The sequence below is a fragment of the Prunus dulcis genome, chromosome 3 (assembly GCF_902201215.1).
Source record: "Prunus dulcis chromosome 3, ALMONDv2, whole genome shotgun sequence".
Classification (NCBI taxonomy): Eukaryota; Viridiplantae; Streptophyta; class Magnoliopsida; order Rosales; family Rosaceae; genus Prunus; species Prunus dulcis.
Window position 1 is genome coordinate 4863520 of NC_047652.1, and position 21486 is coordinate 4885005.

At 37.5% G+C, this 21486-nt stretch overlaps 4 protein-coding genes across 4 annotated transcripts; 3 read left to right on the top strand and 1 right to left on the bottom strand.

Annotated features, from left to right (window-relative positions):
- Positions 1–768: 768 nt before the first annotated feature.
- LOC117620666 lies at positions 769–7896 on the top strand. The gene is made up of 15 exons (XM_034350804.1): positions 769–1263; positions 1905–2298; positions 2383–2560; positions 2702–2841; positions 2922–4140; positions 4245–4345; positions 4488–4632; positions 4729–4797; positions 4930–4975; positions 5070–5428; positions 5585–5664; positions 5749–5884; positions 6986–7166; positions 7287–7369; positions 7467–7896. The coding sequence occupies exons 1-15, from the start codon at positions 1155–1157 to the stop codon at positions 7599–7601; spliced, it is 3375 nt and encodes a 1124-aa protein (XP_034206695.1). The 5' UTR covers positions 769–1154; the 3' UTR covers positions 7602–7896.
- A 1012-nt stretch (positions 7897–8908) lies between these two features.
- Positions 8909–9974, bottom strand: LOC117620670 (60S ribosomal protein L37-3). Its single transcript, XM_034350807.1, has 4 exons — positions 9850–9974; positions 9593–9728; positions 9254–9355; positions 8909–9143 (listed from the first exon to the last, which is right to left on the bottom strand). The coding sequence occupies exons 1-4, from the start codon at positions 9850–9852 to the stop codon at positions 9097–9099; spliced, it is 288 nt and encodes a 95-aa protein (XP_034206698.1). The 5' UTR covers positions 9853–9974; the 3' UTR covers positions 8909–9096.
- A 689-nt stretch (positions 9975–10663) lies between these two features.
- On the top strand, positions 10664–16422 carry LOC117620668 (ATP-dependent DNA helicase DDX11). Its single transcript, XM_034350805.1, has 9 exons — positions 10664–10845; positions 11339–11986; positions 12060–12148; positions 13186–13539; positions 13858–14157; positions 14251–14484; positions 14578–14799; positions 15067–15637; positions 15952–16422. Exons 1-9 carry the CDS (start codon positions 10701–10703, stop codon positions 16164–16166), a joined length of 2778 nt encoding a protein of 925 aa, XP_034206696.1. The 5' UTR covers positions 10664–10700; the 3' UTR covers positions 16167–16422.
- Positions 16423–17394: 972 nt separating this feature from the next.
- Positions 17395–18569, top strand: LOC117620669. The gene has a single exon (XM_034350806.1). It carries the CDS (start codon positions 17754–17756, stop codon positions 18396–18398), a length of 645 nt encoding a protein of 214 aa, XP_034206697.1. The 5' UTR covers positions 17395–17753; the 3' UTR covers positions 18399–18569.
- The last annotated feature ends 2917 nt before the right edge of the window (positions 18570–21486 follow it).

Sequence of the window (21486 nt, forward strand, 5' to 3'; positions counted from 1 at the left end):
ACGATGGGGGGAGCAATGCTGGGCATATCACATTTGCATACCACCACCTCTATTAGAGAGGTATATGACTAGCATTTTTGGACACTATAACCCAACTTGTCAACCTAATGAATTGTATCGAAAATAATCACGTTGTAACTAATATAATTGTAGGAGATTTTTATTTATTTTTAACAAAATCAAAATTAAAATCAAAATCAAAATAAATTATAATTATTGGTTATTAAATAATGAGTTTTTAAGAGTAATAGTAGTTGAATTCGTGTCCGATTTGCATTTTGGTCCTTGAATTTGTCGAGAATCGCAACGATTTTGGGAGGAATATGGTGGGAAGTAAAAACTACATAAAATAACCATATTGCCCTTTGATTTGATGGAAAATTTAGCAGATTATGATGATTGGACTAGACCGATGCGAGAGAAAATTATATTGAGAATTATTAGAGTTACTATCTGAGTTGGAGGGCTAAAATGTACATCGGGTATAAATTTAAGGACCTTACTCCTAAAATGCGAATTGAATGTTTAATGACTGAAAATGCCAATCGAACACAAGTTCAAGGACTATTGCTACAATTAAATAAAGATATGTAATTTATATTAGGAAAAGACAGGAATTTAAATTTATGGTTTTACCCCGCAGAAACCCGGAATCTATATTTTTGACAACAATGTCGTGGCAGTTGAAATTCCCAAACCCAGAAATCCAAAACACATCTTGACAGGCAAGACTCATATATACATCACAATAAAAAGAGTGCGTAAGAAGAGAAAGTGACAGAATAAACAAAAAAAGGCAAAAAAAACGCACACAGAAAAGAGAAAAACAAAAAAAGAATGAAACCCCACGCAAGCAGAGCAGAGCGAAGCAAAGCAAAACAAAGATGAACATCGAAACCTAACGGTCCTCGCGTTGAACCCAAGGCCTTCGAATCACCGTCTTACTTTTCTCGCCTCTTGCTTTCCTTCACTTCCATTTCTCATTTTCCTTGCAACCAAACACACACCAGTCCTCATTCACTCGTCGATCGCCGCGTCCTCGTAATGCAACCCATAGGATTTGTTCTGGGTATTCGAGCCTGCCGTGGATATGATCCGAGAGACTAGAATTGCTTAATTGAGGAATTGATTTGAGTTTCTGGGTTTGATTGGAAATGAGCACGCAGAGGCAGCAAGTGCCCATCCGGGACCTCGTTGAGGAAGCCAAGAAGCGGATTGTCTTTCTCGCCATTTGCGTCATTGGCTTATCATACCTCATGTCTTGTAAGCTCTTCTTGTTCTCTTCTTCTCCATTTTTTTTTTCTGTGTTTTTGTTTTGTTTTAAGACTTATTACAATTGGGTATAAATTGGGTTTTAATTTTGTTTACGATCAATTTCAGATTGAATTTGCATTGTTGAATTATAGTCTGTGTGATGATCACTGTGTTAATGTGCATTGCACAGCAAACAGATATGAACCTTTTTTAATTGAGCTAAGCAGGGAGGGGTAATTAGCTCTTTTGGTATCCACTTCTTAAATATCTAATTTATTATTTCGCCTGTTAATTTTGTTGGCAAGGCTTTGAATAAAACATACTTCAATTCAAATAAGCAAGCGATCACCTTTTCCTTGTGCGTGCAATTACTTGAGCTAATTAGTTAGTTTTATTCATCTCCCAGTACCACCCACTTGATGATGTATCTTAATTTTATAGGTTAAAGGTTACATATTTGGCCTTGAAAATCTAGTATTCTGGTTCTATCTAGTTGTAGATGGCATGCTTCAGTTGTTTCGTGTCCACTATTTATTACTTGTGTTAGAAGCCAGCATTGTGATGGAGGGTAACAGACCTTCTTGCCGTCTGTGATGTTCATGTTTTTTCTTTCCTTGAGGTGTGGCTTATTGTTCTTGTTTTAATTTCAGTGACAAGCTCCTCTGTCTGGATCAACTTGCCTGCTGCTGCCTTCTTGATTGTCCTCCTTCGTTACTTATCACTAGATTACGATATGCGAAGAAAAGCTGCAGCATACAACAGCAGACCATCCTTGGCAAGTACTACTTCCCAAAACAAACCTATTCAATGGCCTAACACTAGTCAAAAATCCGAGTGGAGAAGGAAAGTCAATTCTCCTGTTGTTGAGGAAGCTATAGATCACTTCACCCAGCATCTGGTTTCTGAGTTTGTGACAGATCTTTGGTATTCTCGTCTAACACCAGATAGACAAGGTCCAGAAGAACTGGCGTGCATCGTGAATGGTGTTCTTGGAGAAATTTCAGGACGCATGAGGAATATAAATCTAATTGATCTTCTCACAAGGTTCTGGTTAATAACTTGTTCAACAGGGTGCTATAAAGGACTACTTGAATGATTACTGAAGATCTAATGTTTATGATGGTGCAGGGATCTTATTAATCTCATATGCAATCACTTGGAGCTTTTCCGTGTAGCACAAGCAAAGATTGAAAAAAAACAATCAGGATTGCTGACAATTGAAAAACGAGATATGGAATTGAGACTTGTCTTGGCTGCTGCAAACAAATTGCATCCTGCTTTATTTTCTGCAGAATCTGAGCACAAGGTTGTTTACTTTCTGCTCTTTAATTTTTGCTTAGTCAATCTGTAAATCTTTCTTACCTGGAAAAATTAAGGTATGGTTCCTCTATATTTTATCTGCTTTCTCATTTGTGGTGACCATGTTTTATGTACCATTCATCTGCAGGTCTTGCAGCATCTGATGGATGGCCTTATATCTTTTACATTCAAGCCTGAAGATTTGCAGTGCTCTCTCTTCCGTTATATTGTCAGAGAGCTTCTTGCTTGTGCAGTAATGCGACCTGTCTTAAACTTGGCTAGTCCAAGGTATCCATTCCTTCTCGTTTGCTTTATGTTTCTTTCTGCATTACTACTGTATCATTTCTCCTCATCTTTTTTGGTGATAGGTTTATTAATGAAAGAATTGAATTGTTGGTCTTAAAAATGACTGAGGCCAAAAGTGTTACTGTGGTACAAGAGGAATCTCGATCCAAACCAGAGGGCCCTTCAAAGATTTCATCCGATCACTTTTCTAGGTTCTTAGATCCTTCTGTTACTGGTGTTGAACTTGTGCAATTAAAAAACGGCCAATCCAGAACTTCTGCGGAGACACCTGTGACAGAAAATGTGAATGGATCAAAAGATCCACTGCTTAAGGTTGATACTCAGTCTTCCCGTTCATGGAGCTCATTGCCAATGAACTCCCAAAATAGCATTGAAAGAGGTATAGAACGGAACCACTTGGGAGGAGAATGGGGAGATATGTTAGATCTAATGTCTCGCAGAAAGACTCAAGCCCTTGCTCCTGAAAATTTCGAAAACATGTGGGCAAAAGGGAGAAATTACAAAAAGAAGGAAGGTGAAAATTCGATAATTGAGCAGTCTTCTGGAGGGAAGTCAGTTACAGTGGACCATACTATGGAAAAATCTAGGCCCAAAGATAAGGAAATTGTATCTAAGCTCAATCTTTCTGAGAGAAGCACTTCTCACTCTGGATGCACCACTCAGTTGAAGGTAGAAAATGCTTTCCACCCTGGAGCTCAAAATATACCAAATCACTCTCCAGTTGCTTCATATCAAGGAGATGATGAACGCAACCACATGCGGTTGGAGGAGGTTGATTCAGGAAGCAGTACTTCTTATACTTCTGAAGATGAAGAGACAGACAGTGTAACAGGTCTTGATTCTCCTGGAACTAAAGTTTGGGATGGTAAAAGTAATAGAAATATGCCATTGTCTCACATTCATCACCCACTTGAAAATTCAGAACGCCATATTACGAAAAGGACTGGTAAAGGAAATCTTCACTTTCAAAGATTGCCTAAAGCCCAGTCTGGCCAGAAAAGATCTAGACCAAGCAATAAGAAAGTACCCGTTTGGCAAGAGGTTGAGAGAACAAGCTTCTTGTCTGGAGATGGACAGGACATACTTAATTCGCCAAAAGGACATGAAAATATTGAGGATTCCAGCGATGATTCTGACATTGAAGGTTTGGGTAGAGTTAACAGTGGGGCAGCCACTTCTTCATCTGCAACTTCTCTATCTTTTGCTGGTAGTCATAGTCTGACTTTTAATTCCATGAAAAATTCTATGGCAGTGGATTCTTTTTTCAAGTTGAAATGTGAGGTACTTACCTTAGATCTTACCAGTTTGTCTTGATTATGCACGCTTAATTTTGTTTTCTGATATGTTCTTAGATGCAAAGTATGTAAACCCATTTTCTGTTGCAGGTATTGGGTGCAAATATTGTGAAGAGTGACTCAAAAACATTTGCCGTATATTCCATATCTGTTACGGATGTAAATAATAATAGTTGGTCAATCAAAAGAAGGTGGTAACATTGTGCTCTAAATTTATGCGTCATCCTTCAGTGATATCTTCTGTAATTTTCTCACATGTCAAGAAGATGAGGTCTATACTTTTCCATTGTACCTTTGCTTTGGTAACTCAACATTATGGTTATCTCCCTACAGATTTCGTCATTTTGAGGAGCTACATCGGCGTCTAAAAGAGTTTCCTGAGTACAACCTACATTTGCCTCCAAAGCATTTTCTGTCAACTGGTTTGGATTTAGCTGTCATTCAAGAACGATGTATATTGCTTGACGAATATGTAAAGGTTAACAACACAATCCCCCTTTTCTTGCTGATCTGGATAATAATAATATTGTTTTAAGCCTTTAATCATTTGTTAACTTTTATCGTTGTTTCTCAGAAGCTTATGCAGCTTCCAACAGTTTCAGGATCCATTGAAGTTTGGGATTTCCTAAGTGTTGACTCCCAGGTTCAGTAATTTTCTCCTCTTACTGATTTTGATTACAGGGGAGGTGGTTATGATATTTGTAAATTTGGGAGGTGGTTATGATGTTCGTAAATTTGGGAGGAACACTTATCACTTTATATCTTTCAAATGCAGACTTATGTATTTACAAATTCCTTTTCTATAATCAAAACACTGTCAGGTAAATCAGTTAAATGCCTAGTTTTGAATTTATTAGTCGCTTTTCCTTTTTCTTACTCATTCTAATTTCCCTTTTTAATTTGGGAATTTTCTAGTTAACCTAGATGATAAGGCATCTGAAAAGAGTAAACAGGTTTCAAATTTTGGTGGGCCTGTGACTGATCCGTTTTCCTTGAAGAGGGAACCTATAGGCACCAGAGTTAAGGATTCTGCTTTACAATTGAAGAATAATGTTGTGGCAGATGGGTTCAGAGTGAACACAAAAGGCTCTTCTTCTCCGGTCAAAAATTCTGGTAACGATTTTGGAAAGTCACTTGGTGCCACTGATTCAGATACTAGAGGAAGAAAAGATGCATCTTCTCTCACAAACTTGGGTAAGACCATACAAGGAAGAGACGAAAAAGAAATTGAATTGTTTGTTGATACTGATACAGACCCTACCCTTCCTACAGAGGTAAAACTCGCAATTTGTTTTCTCAGGTTTCATTTTCTGATATTTCTAGAGATTCTAGACTTTGAAGAGGATTTGTAGCTGTAATTTTAGAATTATTTTACTTAACCATGATGCAATATGGCTTGTATGCGCTAAACACGTACTTGGTTGATGCAGTGGGTGCCTCCAAATTTAAGTGTTCCTATCTTAGATTTGGTGGATGTCATTTTTCAGCTCCAAGATGGTGGATGGATCAGGTATTTTGTATATGATTGCAGAACTGTGCCCTTATGTTGCATTGTGATATTGAGTTGAGCCATTTATATCTTCTGAAACTATAGGCGGAAGGCTTTCTGGGTGGCCAAACAAATACTACAGCTAGGGATGGGTGATGCCTTCGATGACTGGTTAATAGAGAAAATCCAGCTTTTGCGTAGGGGATTGGTGGTGGCTTCTGGGATCAAGCGAGTTGAGCAGGTATGTTTTGGCGCCATTTACTTCCTTTTAGTCCAATGAGTTTTGTAAGCTCACATGTACTTATTTATTATGTCTAATAGATTGAAATTAGGTGCTTTAGAAGGTTTACAAGTTTATTTTTGCATTTTGTGAGTTTATTCTGTTTGTAGTTATTGTCATGGCGAGGGAAATTAATGCAGACTGCATTTTACTTATAGAATGTCAGAGAATTGCTTAAGACTAACATAGTTCAAATGTAAAGAAGTTGGTGACGGCATTTGCTGTGAGGCCAATGCTACAGAATTTAACATTTGTTTTAGGGGAGAGATGGGCTCTATAATATATGGAATGCTAAGTGATTATGTGGGCTCACATCTAATCTTGAGAGGCTTCATTCGATAAGGTTCTTGTTTTTTGTTTTCAGTTAAGAAAGAGAGGGGAAATGTTTTGAAGAATGGGGAAATGAAGTTGAGAGATGAGAGAGGTGTATAAGAAAAGAAGCAGAGCGCGTAGAACTAAAACTATTAAACTAAAAAATTAAAAACTATTAAAAACTATTTAGAGTTTTTATTTGGAAAACACACTGTATATGTATTTACTCCTCTCCTCCCCACTCCATCATCTTTCTTGTTCCTTATTTTCGATTAAAAAATACACCCCAAAAAAAAAAAAAAAAGAAGTTAAAAGTGGGCCCTTAGCAAGCTGATTTTGAATTCTATTAATGATTTAATGAGGGCTCGTTTTATAACTTTATGTTATTTTGAAGTTAGAGAGGAAAAATATATGGGATAGAAGAGGGAGAGGGGTGAGATATGAGAGATATGATCAAGAAATGAGGGAGATCACGTGAAACTAAAACCAAGAAAAGACAAACTACATAAAACTAAAACAAAACAAATTTTTTTAAATATAGTTTTGGTTTTTATTTTGGACTGTTCCATATCCATTTTCTCATTGTGTTATCATTTCGTTTTATTATTCTCTGATTTTCCTTTCTCTATCTTTGATTAAAAATAAAAACCCCAAACCAGAATTGAAAATGCTACTATTGAAAATTAACTCTGATAGTTTTAAAATCGAAGACTTAGATGCTGGTGTTAATTGATTACTTGTCTTTGATAGATACTATGGCCTGATGGAATATTTATAACCAAGCATCCAAAGCGAAGACCACCATCCACCAACCAAGCACAAAATTCACCTCAGGGCCAGAAACCTACAGAAATTTCATCACCTAGATTTGATGAGCAGCAGAAACAGGAGGCAGATCGACGTGCAAAGTTGGTTTATGAACTAATGATTGGTATTACCTTGTTCTGCAAAACCCTATTATTTTCTGCTTTTGGCAGCAGTATATTTAATTCATACCCGTGTCTATGGGGACTGTCAATAACATACTCAAATTTTCTGGTTCTAAATGCAGATAATGCACCTGCAGCTATTGTCGGTCTGGTTGGTAGTAGGGAGTATGACAAATGCGCCAAGGATCTCTATTACTTTCTTCAGGTAATTATTGTTTTTTAGAAGGTTAAGGATGCTTCTTGTATTTTCTTAACTGGATTCTTTTAGAGAGTTGTAACAGCTTCTTTTCTTCTTTGAATAGTCATCTGTTTGTTTGAAACAACTGGCTTACGACCTTCTGGAGCTGCTGCTTATGTCGGCATTTCCAGAGCTGGATTATGTGTTTAAGCAGTTGCATGAAGAAAAGCATAGATTTGGCGAGTTTAAAGCGCAATAATGGGTCATTCTATTGACGATAAATTTTGAGATCAAGTAAGAACCATTGCTCTGCATAGTTTCTTCCTCATCTGGAGCATAGCCTGGCAACATGATTCTGTGGTCTGGTTTGGTTTTTATGCAACCGAATTCGTTGCCTTTCATTTGTATTGGCATCAAGAGAATCAAGTCATTCTTGTCTGAATTTTGTAAGTAGCTCTTTAGTTAGCATCTTGAGGAAATTCATTGTAAATCTTGAGATTAGTGCAAATATACAATACCTCATATTCAGAAACTACTCTTTGTTCTTTCGGCCTGATTCAGGACTTATCTTTCTTTTTTTTTCCTCTAGTTTTCCGATTATTCATTTGACCAAATGGGATTACATTTACATTTATTGCACCGACTTAACAGATCAAGGAATTTCATATTTCAGATGTTCCACATAAAAAAGTAGTGACGTTTATTTGAGTACCAGCAAGGTACATGAATATTTTGTGCACGCCCCCATTATAAGAGGATATTTAGACACCATTTCGAACATTTCTTACGGTTACCATGAAACCATAGTTCACAATCCCATGGAAAAAAACTGATTTAGCAAACTAATGGGGTGTTGAACGGGACTCTTAAAGTTGTAACAAAAGTGATTTGAAGCATTCACTCCTGTACTTGAGATCCTACTCAATATCCTAGTGATTAAAATGCGATGCTAAAGCATTCACCAATGCTGTCCTTTTTCACAACGATATGAGAAGGGGGAAATTCAAAGTAGCTTTTATCAACACCACGTTAATCAACTAAACCTGCATTAATCAAACTAATAAACCTAAGACTAATCAACTAACGCTTCATTAATCAGACTAATAAATGAAAACTAGAACAATCACGCTTTGTTAATCAACTAAACTTGACAGTAACAGAAGTTACAGAACCAATTCACATGCAAACATCTACGGGTACGTTTATTCTGTCCCAACCATTAGCGTTTGTAGCTCTTTAACATTATGCAGTAAACTGCGTCTGAATCAACAAGACAGTAACTATGACTGCAACCCTGCGCACACAAGTATCTCTCCATATCATATCATACTAATTCCATGACCCAACTGGATATGAACAATATCGTGAGTGTAAAGTTGACTATCACTAAAGTCGTTTGCCTCGCATTCATGGGCAAACTTAGATATCATAAAACCAATATAACCTATAACGAACTAGAAAACCTAACTCATTGCTCAGTCTAGTCCCAGAAACCAACTAAAACCCAACAAAATCTTAAGACATCATTAAAACAATAATTAGAAAAGGCAACATGAGGCTCATTCATTCTTGTCACAAACTGAAAGCAACTACTATTAAAAGGAAGTGAAGATCCCAATTAAAACAATAAAAGTTATAACATCCATCAAAAACAATAACAAAGCTCATAGAGAACTTGTCCAAACTCATAAAATCGCTTTCTAAAGCTATAATTGGGTACCCCAAATGACATTCAAAATCACTCATTGGAAGGCTTAAGCAGTTGCTGCTGCTCCCTTCTTCCTTGGTGCAGCTTCAGTACCTGTTCAAAAAACAAATACGAAAATCAATATAGGCACAAAACAAACAAATGAAGAACAAATAGAGCAATGCCATCAACATCTAACAAAAGTAACATGATCTGACTGATACCTTCTCTGAAGCCACTCTTGAATCTGCGAGGAACATTGCGCAGATACCTCATCCTTCCAGTTCCAGTGGTCTTCCTTCGGATGGCTTTAACACTCCAGTTGTCTATTTTTTTTAATACCGACAAAATACAACACAAAGCCATAAAAATAAACCCAGAAGCAAAAATCATAAAAAGGAAACATTTTCCTGGAAAATCATCGTCAAAATGAAAAATTCATTTTCTGGGTATTCAAAAATCCCAACAAAAATGCCAAGCACATCAACAAATCATCTACCAGATTCATATTATGACCGATAGATATAGATTATGTAGGTAATAAAAGTGGTTTGAAGACATACACTTCCTCTTGCGAGCAGCAGGAAAGGCACAAGCCGAGCAGCGACTCTTCTGCAAGTGGAAGCTGCGACGTCCACACCTCACGCAGAGGGTGTGGGTCTTGTTCCTCCTCTTACCAAAACTCCCTGTTCCCTTCCCCTGTGTCCATTTGTTTCATTCCCACAGAAACAAAAACCCAATCAGTTCACGTAAACATGGTGATCTACCAAAAGCCAGTATAACAGAACACATAGAGAGCAAAGGAGTGAGAAAGAGGTACCATTGGAGCGCAGAGAAAACCCTAGCTTGTGAGATGGAGGTGTTCAGGCTAAAGAAGTGAGCGGCGGAGAGGGTGAATATATATATGAAAGCGAACGAGGGTTTTAGGGTAAGTCGAACTTCGTAGCTGAATAATGATGGTATTTGTCGGCCTGGGCTTTGAGTGTAGATATGGGCCTGACTCTGTGGCCCATGTGTCTTCCTGTTTCCTCTGTTTTGGGCATTTGGCCCCCAATATACCAAAGGAGAAAGAAGAATTGTTTTTTTTATGCTGGGCTTGAGAACCAAAACACCTGTAAGAGATTTGTAATTCAAGTTGTTAAGAGCAGTAATTTCTGTACTTGAGTTCTTATATTCGAATCTCCCCTTACTCAATATCACTTGTATAAAAAAAACAAAAAGAAAAATATGCGTTCATTTTTAACTTTATCTAGTCAATTAATCATATATTTGGCGAGTCTTCTTTAGATGATCATTCATTCACACTTATAATTTCTTGGGTCATGATCATGTTTCATTAATAAGTGAAATATGTGATACAAAATTCATTTTGGAAGATCAGATTGTGAAGTAAGGATAAAATTTATTTTCATTAACAAAAAATTAAATAAAGAAAAAAGAGGAATTAATTAGACAAATGGCCTAATTCTTCCTAAAAACAATTTAAAACAAAATGGCCCAATTGGAAAGGCCCATTTTTGGTTCTCGCGGGAGTGAAGTGAAAGCGCGCGAAACAGAGGTCTACAAGGTCGAGCTTGAGAGTAGAGAGAGAGAGAGAGAGAGAGAGAGCTACCAGAGCAAAGCATCCAGCTCTCTAAAAAGTCGAAGAAGAAAAACAGAGAGGAAGACGAAATGGAAGAGAAAAAAGAAAAAGGGGAGGAAGCCCCAAACTTTCCAGCATTTCCGTACAAACCCTACGCCATACAGATCGATTTCATGAACGCCCTCTATCATTCTCTCAACAAAGGAGGTCTTTCCATGCTCGAAAGCCCCACAGGCAAGTCATAGCTCACCGCTCAATCTCTATGCTATAGGACTCTTCCTTTGAGGCATATTTTTCTCCATTATCGAAGATTCAAGCTTACGACTTTGATTGAAAAACCCTCATTTTATATGCTTGCATTTTTTAGGCATCCGCCACTTATTGTCACATAAAGTTTTTTTTATTTATGGCATAGATGAACTAAGATTCAAGATTATTACTGTTTATCAAGTTCAAAGGAATGGCAAAACCTTTTGATTTGGTTGCTTGTTTGCACTTTTGACTGCTAGGACAGTGGAGAGAACCAAATAAAAACAAGAATTTGTGTCAATTTGTCCCCAAAATGCAAATTTAGAGTTAGCATATTTTAGAGTTGAAGTAGTTTGAAGTTACAATTACCGACCAACTTTAATTTCGATACTTTTCCTTCTTTTTTTCCCTTCTTTTTGTCGAAACTTCCCTTTTCTTATTCTATTGGGTTTGATTTGAAATTATTGTATTTCAATAGGGACTGGAAAAACTCTCAGTATCATTTGTAGTGCTTTGCAATGGGTGGTTGATAGGAGGCAACAACAGAAGACTGAAGATAGGATTGTATCTGATCGTAATGGTGCAAAAGATGGTCAAGTTGACCCAGATGATGAACCTGATTGGATGAGAAATGCTGTCATTAACAAAGACAAGCAGAGTGAGGAGATGAAGACTAAAATGAAGGAGAAGTTTGGGATTGGATTTCGAAGGGCCGATAAGAGAAGGAACCATGAAAATTGTAGAGATTTGTTCTCGCGGAGTGTTGAGGAGGAGCCTTGCACAAAGGAAGAGGGAAACAATTTGCAAATGAGCAATGATGCTGTGGAGTTGAGTGATGAAGATTTTTTGGTGGAAGATTATGAAAGCGAAGAGGAAGGGAATCTGGGTGGTGGGAAGTCAAAGAGGAAGGTTGCTGGGGTTTCCCTTAGTTCATCAAGCGAGGAAGATGAAGAAGATGGGTCTGGTGATGATGAATATGAGGAGGGCGAGAAGCTGCAGGTTTATTTTTGTAGCCGAACACATTCACAGCTTTCACAGTTCATAAAGGAGTTAAAGAAGACTGTCTTTGCTAATGAGATGAAGGTGGTTTGTTTGGGCTCTAGGAGGAACTTCTGCATCAACGAAGGTATTGAACATATCATTGAATTATTAGATTTCAATTTGAATGGCGTTTACCTTCTTCTGGGCCATGGTTTCAGATGTATTGAAACTTGGAAACTCAACTCGCATTAATGAACGCTGTTTGGAACTTCAAAGAAACAAGAATAAGGAAGTTTCCAAAATCAAGGTAACAAATATATCCATTTAAAGTCTCATTAGTTATAATTCATACACTTGATTTAATTTGTTTTACTGGCCTCGGGACATTTGTCTAACTACAGAATTGGATTTCTCTGGATAGATAGATGATATCTAATTATTTTTGTAACTAAAGATCATTAGTGCTTATTCCTTCTAATCAATCATTCTGTTATGGTTTGCCTATCTGATTGCATTTACCCCTACACATGCCTACTTGAGGTTGTGAGTTCGAATCCTCTTCCCCCAATATCGTTTGAGAAAAAATAATTTGTTTGTCTGGTACAAGCCCTTCAGTTTTAGAACCATTTAACCTTACATTCTGTGGTCGAAGTATGTACTCAATTGTCACCATATACCATTATTTGATATCACTATATGGTTCTAGTTCTCTAATCCAGCATCTGGCTCTTTGGATGCCCAACAATAAATCTGCACTTTGCCTGCTAAGCTAAGTAACAAATGCATGACCGTATGCATTATTGATAAGAAATGCATGGCCATATATATTTTTCATAAGAAATGCATGAGCATATATTTATTTTTATAAGAAATGCATGATATATAGCAGATGACCTGTTTTGCCCGGTGCTGCATGCTTTATGCCAATGCCTGAACAGACACATGATCTAATTGAAAAGGTTTTTTTTTTTTTTTTTTTTTTTTGTAAATGTGAATATCTAATCATATTGAATTGTCTACATATGATCGTGCACCAATGTGTTCAACCAATTTCTTAAGAATATAGCTCTTGGCTAAGAATAAATTGGAAGTACTTAAGTGGGTCAACAGACCTAACGGATCTGGTGGTCTGTTTCTTATCAATAATGAAATGACCTCCATGTATATCAGGGCATGGATTAATAATTTTTAAAACTAAGTATAAATCTTGGCTCAAGTGGAATCTTTTCTTCTTGATTTAAAGGTCACCAGCCATCAAGCGCCATATGCCCATATGATCTACAGCATTCTCAGCTCATTCTGTGTTAAGGGTTTCTCTTGACTGATGATAGTATTGATCTGCAGAATGTGGGTGCAGGAGGAAGGATTCGCAGGAACAAGGCTTCTTGTGGCTGCCCAATGCTTAGAAAACATAAACTACAAAAGGAATTCAAGAGTATGATGTCTCAACAAGGTGCCTTGGATATTGAAGATCTTGTTCATCTTGGAAAAAGCATGAGGACTTGTCCATATTATGGCTCCCGAAGCATGGTTACTGTTGCTGATCTGGTGGTTCTACCGTATCAATCTCTACTTTCAAAAGCATCTCGCGAGTCACTTGGGCTCAATTTAAAGAATAATATCGTTATTATAGATGAGGCTCACAATCTAGCTGACTCCTTAATCAGCATGTATGACTCAAGAATCACTTTGTCGCAGGTAATCAAATTATGAGCTTTATTGAGCTAATAACTTGAAAGCAACTGGATTATCTTTCTTTTTCATTCATATAACTAGTTTGGGTGCATCTGACTGCTTGTCTAAATCTATCAAATTATCTGATCCAACGATAGAATAGCAGACAACTTTAACATAATGTAGCATTCTGTAGTCTTCACTATGTATAGTCTAAGGTTAGCACCATCCAAGGTTAGAACCTTAATTTGTGCCACCAAGTAAGCTTCCGGTGTTGATGGTATAGGTTTTCGATACAAATTGTAATTTGACATCTTAGCAGTTCTCCTGACTTCTTTACAGCTGGAGGATGTGCACAGCCACATTGAGAAGTACTTTGAAAGATTTTGCAATGTATTGGGACCTGGTAATCGTAGATATATCCAAACTCTCATGGTACTCACTCGGGCTTTCCGCCAAGTGTTTCTCAAAGATGATAGAAGTTATGGAGATTCCTGCCGTGATACTGAAAAGGCTTCTGGGGCAAGTGGGACGTCTACTTCCTCTATGGCCATTAATGATTTTTTATTTTCCCTCAATGTTGACAACATCAACTTGGTCAAATTGCTTCAGTATATAAAGGAAAGCAACATCATGCACAAGGTGAATCCTTCTTCCCATTGTATATTTTTACCTGGTGCTATTCTTCCCTTCTCTTTCCATGATCTATAGGTTAAAATGTACTTGGTGTGCCAGGTTAGTGGGTATGGCGATAAAGTAGCTAGCTTTCAAAAAAAATTGGCACTTCATGGCAGTGAAGACGGAAGTACTCTGTCCAGTTTCCAGGCTTTAGCAAATTTGTTGCTATCACTGACAAATAAAGATGGTGATGGGAGGATTATCATCTCAAGGACTTGTACAACATGCTCTAGAGAGGAAGGACGATATATAAAATATGTTATGCTCACTGGGGATAAGATTTTTTCTGAGGTGTGCCAAAAATTGCTTATTCTGACACAGCTTGTTTTCATAGCCTAGTATTCATGTCCTAGTTATGAAACATTAACTCTCAACCTTACACAGATTGTAGATCAAGCACATTCCGTGGTACTGGCTGGGGGAACTCTGCAACCTATAGAAGAAACAAGGGAGCGACTCTTCCCTTGGTTACCACCGGACCAGTTGCAATTCTTTTCATGTAGTCACATTGTTCCCCCAGAGAGCATTTTGCCAGTTGCAGTTTCCCGTGGCCCTTCTGGTCACACTTTTGATTTTAGCTACAGCTCCAGAAGGTCATCAATCATGGCAAGTATATTGCAATCTTATCTGAATATATTTATGGAAACTACTCTCTTTTGAGCGTTTTCGGATGAAGTCATTACTATGTCATTATTGTATTTATCACCATTTATTCTCCTATTTTGTTTTGAAAATATAATACACAGTTCAAGCCCAGTGGAAATATTATTTTTTATGTCAAGTACAGTTGCACCCTTTTTCTGCTTATTGCTTTTTTTGGTGTTCATTATACATGGTGGCTGACTATTTAAGTTGATGGGCTTGGATTTACAGATACAGGAACTAGGGCAATTGCTTTGTAATCTGGTGACAGTGGTTCCTGAGGGAATTGTTGTCTTCTTCTCCTCATTTGATTATGAAGGGCAAGTTTATGATGCGTGGGAGGCTTCAGGCATCCTTGAAAGGATTAAGAAGAAGAAGCATCTATTTAGAGAGCCTAGAAAGAATACATATGTAGAATCTGTTCTCAAGGAATACAAGGAAACAATTGATACATTGTCTTCCGGGGAGCGGAAAGAAAATCCTTCTCAAAGTGGTGCAATGCTTCTTGCTGTCGTTGGTGGTAAGATATCAGAAGGCATCAACTTAAGTGATGGGATGGGCCGGTGTATAGTCATGGTTGGACTGCCCTATGCTAGCCCTTCTGATATTGAGTTAATGGAGAGGGTGAAGTATATTGAAGGGTTGGGAGATTCAGATTCCACTAAGACACCAAATCTTTCACTTGGTAATGAACTGTGCAGTGGAGAAGTACATGCAGGGTTTAACGTCCTCAGAAGTTGCAGACGCAGAGGAAAAGAATATTATGAGAATCTATGCATGAAAGCTGTTAATCAGTCCATTGGTATGTTGTTTTACAATTTTAAATATTTTTCAAAAACATGAAGCCTGACCAACCTTAAAGATGTTTTATTGAAACTATGCATGAATAATCTAGAATAAGGTTAAGGCGGAACCAGGAAATCTAATGCCCATCCAAACATGATGCTCCAAATATTCTCACTATCAAGCTCTTCAAATGCTGCCCAGCCCCCTTTTGTATGCCATCCATGTAGCTGCAGTCCTATGATCATCTTTTTTGTTACTGATATAAACATATTTTGAAGTCAGTTTCTCATTCAATTGTCTTGACATGGGTTTTTTCCTTGACTGTATTAGGTAGAGCAATCCGGCATATAAATGACTATGCAGCAATTTTACTAGTCGACACACGGTACGCATCTGATTCCTCCAAACGGAATTTTTGCCATCCAACTAGCAAGCTTCCTCAGTGGATAAAGGATCGCTTCGTTGCTTCAACTGATTATGGTGAAGTTCATAGAATGTTGTATCAGTTCTTCAAACATAACAAGAAGAGATGGTTGCAGCAATAAGTTATCTGGAGGAAGTAGCTGAGATTGAGAAGAGAAGCAAGACTCTATATCTCAGTAAATCTTATAAAGCTATATATTCACTTGATTGCATAATGCAGGTAAAGCCATGCATTAGTTGTATTTTCATATTCTTTTTAGTTCGGTGCGCTTCAGCAGCTATAGGAGTAGTAGTGGTGCTGAAACAAAACAAAAGAAAACAAGCAAATAGAAATATTAAAAAAGTAAATGTTTGATAGGATTGTAAAGAATGATTGGATGTGGATAATCTCATAATATGTTTGATACAATGAAATGGTTGGAGTCAAGAGGAAAAATTCTTCCTGATTCATTCTTCACTCAAGAAGGATCTACAATAGTTACATTGAATTGACAAATAAGGCAAGCAAAACCATGCCACAAAAACAAGCCTAAACATATGTGATTACAGAAGTTGTGAAGAGTTAGGTCTTCTTGCAGCCTGGAAGGTGGCTCATTAATGACCAGACCTAACTTGTCATTCTGAAGTCACAATCTTGTGCATTGAGTTGTATAAATAAGGCCAACATCATTTACCATTCCTCTGCAAACTGCAACAGATTTTAAAGTATATGAGGATGGAGGCAGGTTTGTTTTGAATCATGGCAACCGTGAGAAAGTGACCCGAGTGTGCAGAATTCCGAATGCACCTTATCCTGATATCAGCAGAACATGGCAGCAGCCTTGCAGAAGGGGACCAGGAAGCTCCTCCTTTTAATATAATGGGAATTGTGATTAGTCCAATTAGTTCAAATTAATTTTGTTTCCAAGGGTCACCTAATCCCAAATTATTTTGCTAATCAGAACTAGTTGACTCTTTATCTACAAGGCCTGCTGCTAGTGTGTACTTCTAGAATGGTTCTGGCACCCACAATGTCATATTAATTTCTTATGTTATGACTGTGGGGCAGACATCTCTAATGATCAAACAGGACCATTGGGGTCTATGGGCCACATGGGTCAAAATTTTGGCAACACATTTAATTTTTTTTGTTTGTTTTGTTTTGTTTTTAACAACAATTAATTTTTGCATTCACCAATCCACGACCTTTAACCTTAATAAATTACAGCACCACTGCCTTTAGGCTTTAGCTTTGCATCTTAATCAATGCCACTGCACTTTATACAACAACTAGTCAAAAACAAAAAAATATAAGGCATAATTGGACCCCCAACGTCCGCAATCTGGTAATCTACTTTTTAGTGTCTTTTGAATATCTTGAATGTGTCTCCATTAAACTATTGACAAACTTTAATTTGCTCAGAGTCATAAATTAATAAGCCAGGCCTTCTGATCTATGATCATATAATCAGTTGAGTCACTAGCTTGAGAGAGAGAGAGAGAGAGAGAGAGAGAGAGAGACATAAGTAAGTTTTGTCTTTAGATTTCGTTGTTCATGAATCTCAAGGAGCTTGAACTGTCTTATCTCTCTCATCTGTTACATTGAAGCAATATCAGAAGAGGACAGATTTGAAGCCAAAACAGATTAGGGTTTTGTCTGTTCTTGTAGACTGAGGCAGTGAGGGAAAGAGGGGAACAACTAGCCTTTCTATACTTTAGTAGAGCCAGCAATGGTGCTACAAGAAACCATTCATAACAGCAAAAACTTCTTTCACAGAACTCTTGGAAACCTCAAGTCCTTCTTCTTTGGTGGATACAAGAAATTGCCCAAAACCCTTTCCTTCAATCCCTTCTATTGTGGGCGAGACCCGAAATATCACCAAACAGATCAGTTCTACACTGATTTTTATGATGACTGGGAGTCTACTCTAGATAAGGCAAACAAGAGAGATAGTGCTTCAAAAGAACCAACAAAGGAAGATGATGCATGTAGTGGGAGTTTTCTGGATTTTTCAAAGCAGAGTCCTAAGAAGAGTAAACAAGAAGGGGGATTAAAGCAAAAGAAGCAGATGGGAAGTTCTCATCATCTGGGAAAAAAAGAAGTTCAGTCATCTTTGCAGAGCATGAATGGAGGAAGCTTAGCTAAAAAAATGAAGGAATTCGAAATGGTGGATACCAGTGATGTAGAACAAGTGCTGGATGTAGAAGAGGCACTTCATTACTACTCTCGCCTCAAAAGTCCGGTATACGTTGACATTGTTGATAAGTTCTTCTTGGATATGTACTCGGACTTCTCTGTTCCGCGGGCGTCTATCAACATCAACAATTCAAAGAGGAGACTTGGGTCGCAGAGACTTGGCTCAATTAGGTTGTAGATGAATGTGTTGGTGATTTATTCTTTGTGCATATTGATCTGTTGTTCTTTCCCCATTTTGTTTCCTTTTCCACTTTGTGTGTAACTCCCCATTGTTTGTGTGTGTGTTTTGGTTTTTATTTTCACTTTGCAAGGCTTGTACACCTTTCTGAATCCAATACTGTTTGTTTGAGTCTGTCTTGTGACCCCATAGGCACTAGCATTAGTTGCCTTCTTCCATGAAGATACTTAATTGCAAGCAGCACAGGTTTTCTGTAATAACAATAATTTCTAGCCATGACTTGCTTCAAAATGTCATGTATAGGATATTTTCCTTTTCAAGCATCTTTGCAGGCACTCAACATTAGAGCCTAATCATCAATGAAAACCTGCATTAACTTTCCCCTGTAATGAGATAAGTGTTTCACTGCAGCTCAATATGAACGTGAATTAGTGAATCGGATTCAGGAATTAAACTGACTTTTTAGACAATTTAAAACCATCTCTAAGGTCTCGACAAGTATCTAGAGCCATGTCCTATTCTGGAAACTCAAACTATGAGAAAACAAGAAGAAGAAAAAAACAAATCAAGCATATAATACTTTGAACTATCCATCACACCACTTTTGAACAATTGAGCCGGATCTGACTTGATGAATAGATTTTATATTATATATTTAACCCTCTTCTTACTATATTTTGATTAATATTTTGGAAGAATTTTGATACTTTGAATTATATTTCCACTATAGGACTGTCGACTTCCTCTGCAGCACAACATAATCAAATGGACGAATTTTGGAGTAATTCCAGTTGGAGGACGTTCGTGAGTCACTTAGCTTGATCGTATCAAAATATCATATTCGTCCACCAAGCGGTGATTTCCTAGCGAATAAATAAAGGAGCGATGTGCAGTGCTGAAATAGTGACGTTTTGGGCTTGAATCGGGTTTTTGGAGCCCAAGGTGACCTCGGATGGGTTCAAGGCCTTCTGGAGATGTGTTCAGAATGTTTTTATTTTTAAAACAAGCTATCTTGGGCCGGGTTTGGAGGAGATTTGAGGCTAAAGCGTGGCTGGACAGTTTCTGTGCAGTTTATCCCCACTTAATTAGAGCCATTCCAGCGAGGAGCCCAAGCCTTGGGCTGGGGGAAGGCAGCGCCAAAATCCAGTTCCAGCTAGGAGCCCAATCCCGGGCTGGGAGTGGGACCTAGTAGACTGGGCTAGCCCGAGGGCAAGGCTTGTCCGAGCTCCAGCCTGAGTTTTACCATGATGTCAGCACTACAGTGCTACGGGCTACGGTCCACGTGTCGCACTCTGAGCTCTCTGATCAGATTTTTTTCTCCAATCTAACGGCAGCCAATTTTTGTGCAATAAAAAAAATGAAAAAAAATCGAATTTTTTTTTTAAAAATACCAAAAACTTACTGATTTTTTTTCTTTCTATAAATACCAAAATTTTATCCGATTGAGATATGAATTTTATAATAAATATTGACACGTACGAACCCAAAAATCTTATCCAAATTAATTGTTTAGGTAAACAAATTTGTGAAGAAAAAAAAAGAAAAAAAAGAATAGTATTTACCATTTGCCATGGCAACGGATGGAAACACACATTGCGTTTTGCAAGAGCAGCTACTATTCACATGAATAGTAGCTGCCCTAGTCCCCCCCTTTGCCATGACAAAGGGCAAATGGGTGGAGTTGCCCTTAGGACTTATTATATTCTATTTTATTTTATTATTTAGTTAGATTCCTAGCGGGAATAAGAGACTGGTTTTCGCACAGATTGTGCGGCTGGTTTTTAGGGAAATATTTAGGCCCCGTTTGGTGGTCTGGACTGTACTTGATATTTTCAATTAAAATGGACATGTATCCTAGCCATTGTTTGTTGAGCTTAAATTAGTCTTGGATTGGCTATGGGCATGGAATCCATGTCCCAAATAACTATGGCACCAGAACCCAAGCCCAGATGTGGGTTTAGAATCTGAGTCTCTTCCAGAGACACACCTCTTCTCTCTTATCTCGGCGAGCACGCCTCCTCTCATCAGTTTCTTCTCTTCTCTCTCTTCCGCTCTCTCTTCTCTTCTCTCTCTTCCGCTCTCTCTTCTCTCTTCCTCTATTTCTGTCTTTGTGTCTTATTTTTTATTTTTTTTTTCTTCTAGAGCCCCCTTTCTTCTTCTATTCTTCTAGTCATCTTCTTCTCTGATGCTATCTCATATTTCAAGATATCTGCTCACTTCAATCTCTCTCTTGGAAATAGGAACAAGAAAAATGGAAGGAAAAGGTGGGTTTGATGCAAAGACCATTGGCTGTAATAGGGTGGGTTTGATCCAAATACCATTGATGCAAATCTTCTCACTTCAATCTCTTCAATGCTATCTTTTTTATTTTTTTTTATTTTTTTCTGCTTATGTTTGTTTTTGGTCCAAGATGCATAGACCATTGGCTGTAATAGGAACCCCATATTTTCTCCATCTCCTTTTGGCTACAATTTTTTTTATTATTTTTTTTACTGTTGTTAACAGTGATTAATGGGTTGATCGAATTGATCTCAATTGTTCTGAGTAAGTTAGATATGTTGAGTTAATTTTGTTGGATTTTGTTGCTTGTTCGATTGTAGGTTCCAATTTTTTTTTTCTTTTCTTTTTTTAGACAGTCTCGATCTCTTTATATATATTGAAGTCCCAATCTCTTTGAATATGATGGTTCTATAATAATTTTTTATATAAATATTGGTTCTGTAATTTGATACATGTTTAATTAATTATTTATGATATTAAATAATCTAATAAACAGTAATAAAAAATTCATTTAAAATAAAAAATGAAGTCCAATGTTATCCAGTGTGGCCTTGAACCAAACAAAGTCCAATGCTGTGAGAAAGAGCAGACACCTACAAAGCAATGAGCAACTTTAACAAATATTCATATCAGTCAGACATCCAGTTTGGGATATTACCGTACAAAACCAGCTGGAGCCCGGATACCAGTTATAAATCTACCAGACAAACTGTGATCCAATTGAACAGAATTAACTACATTTCTTTCTTTCTTTGGAACAGAATTAACTGCATTTCTACTGTAATCATCAAAGATGACGAAATCCTCC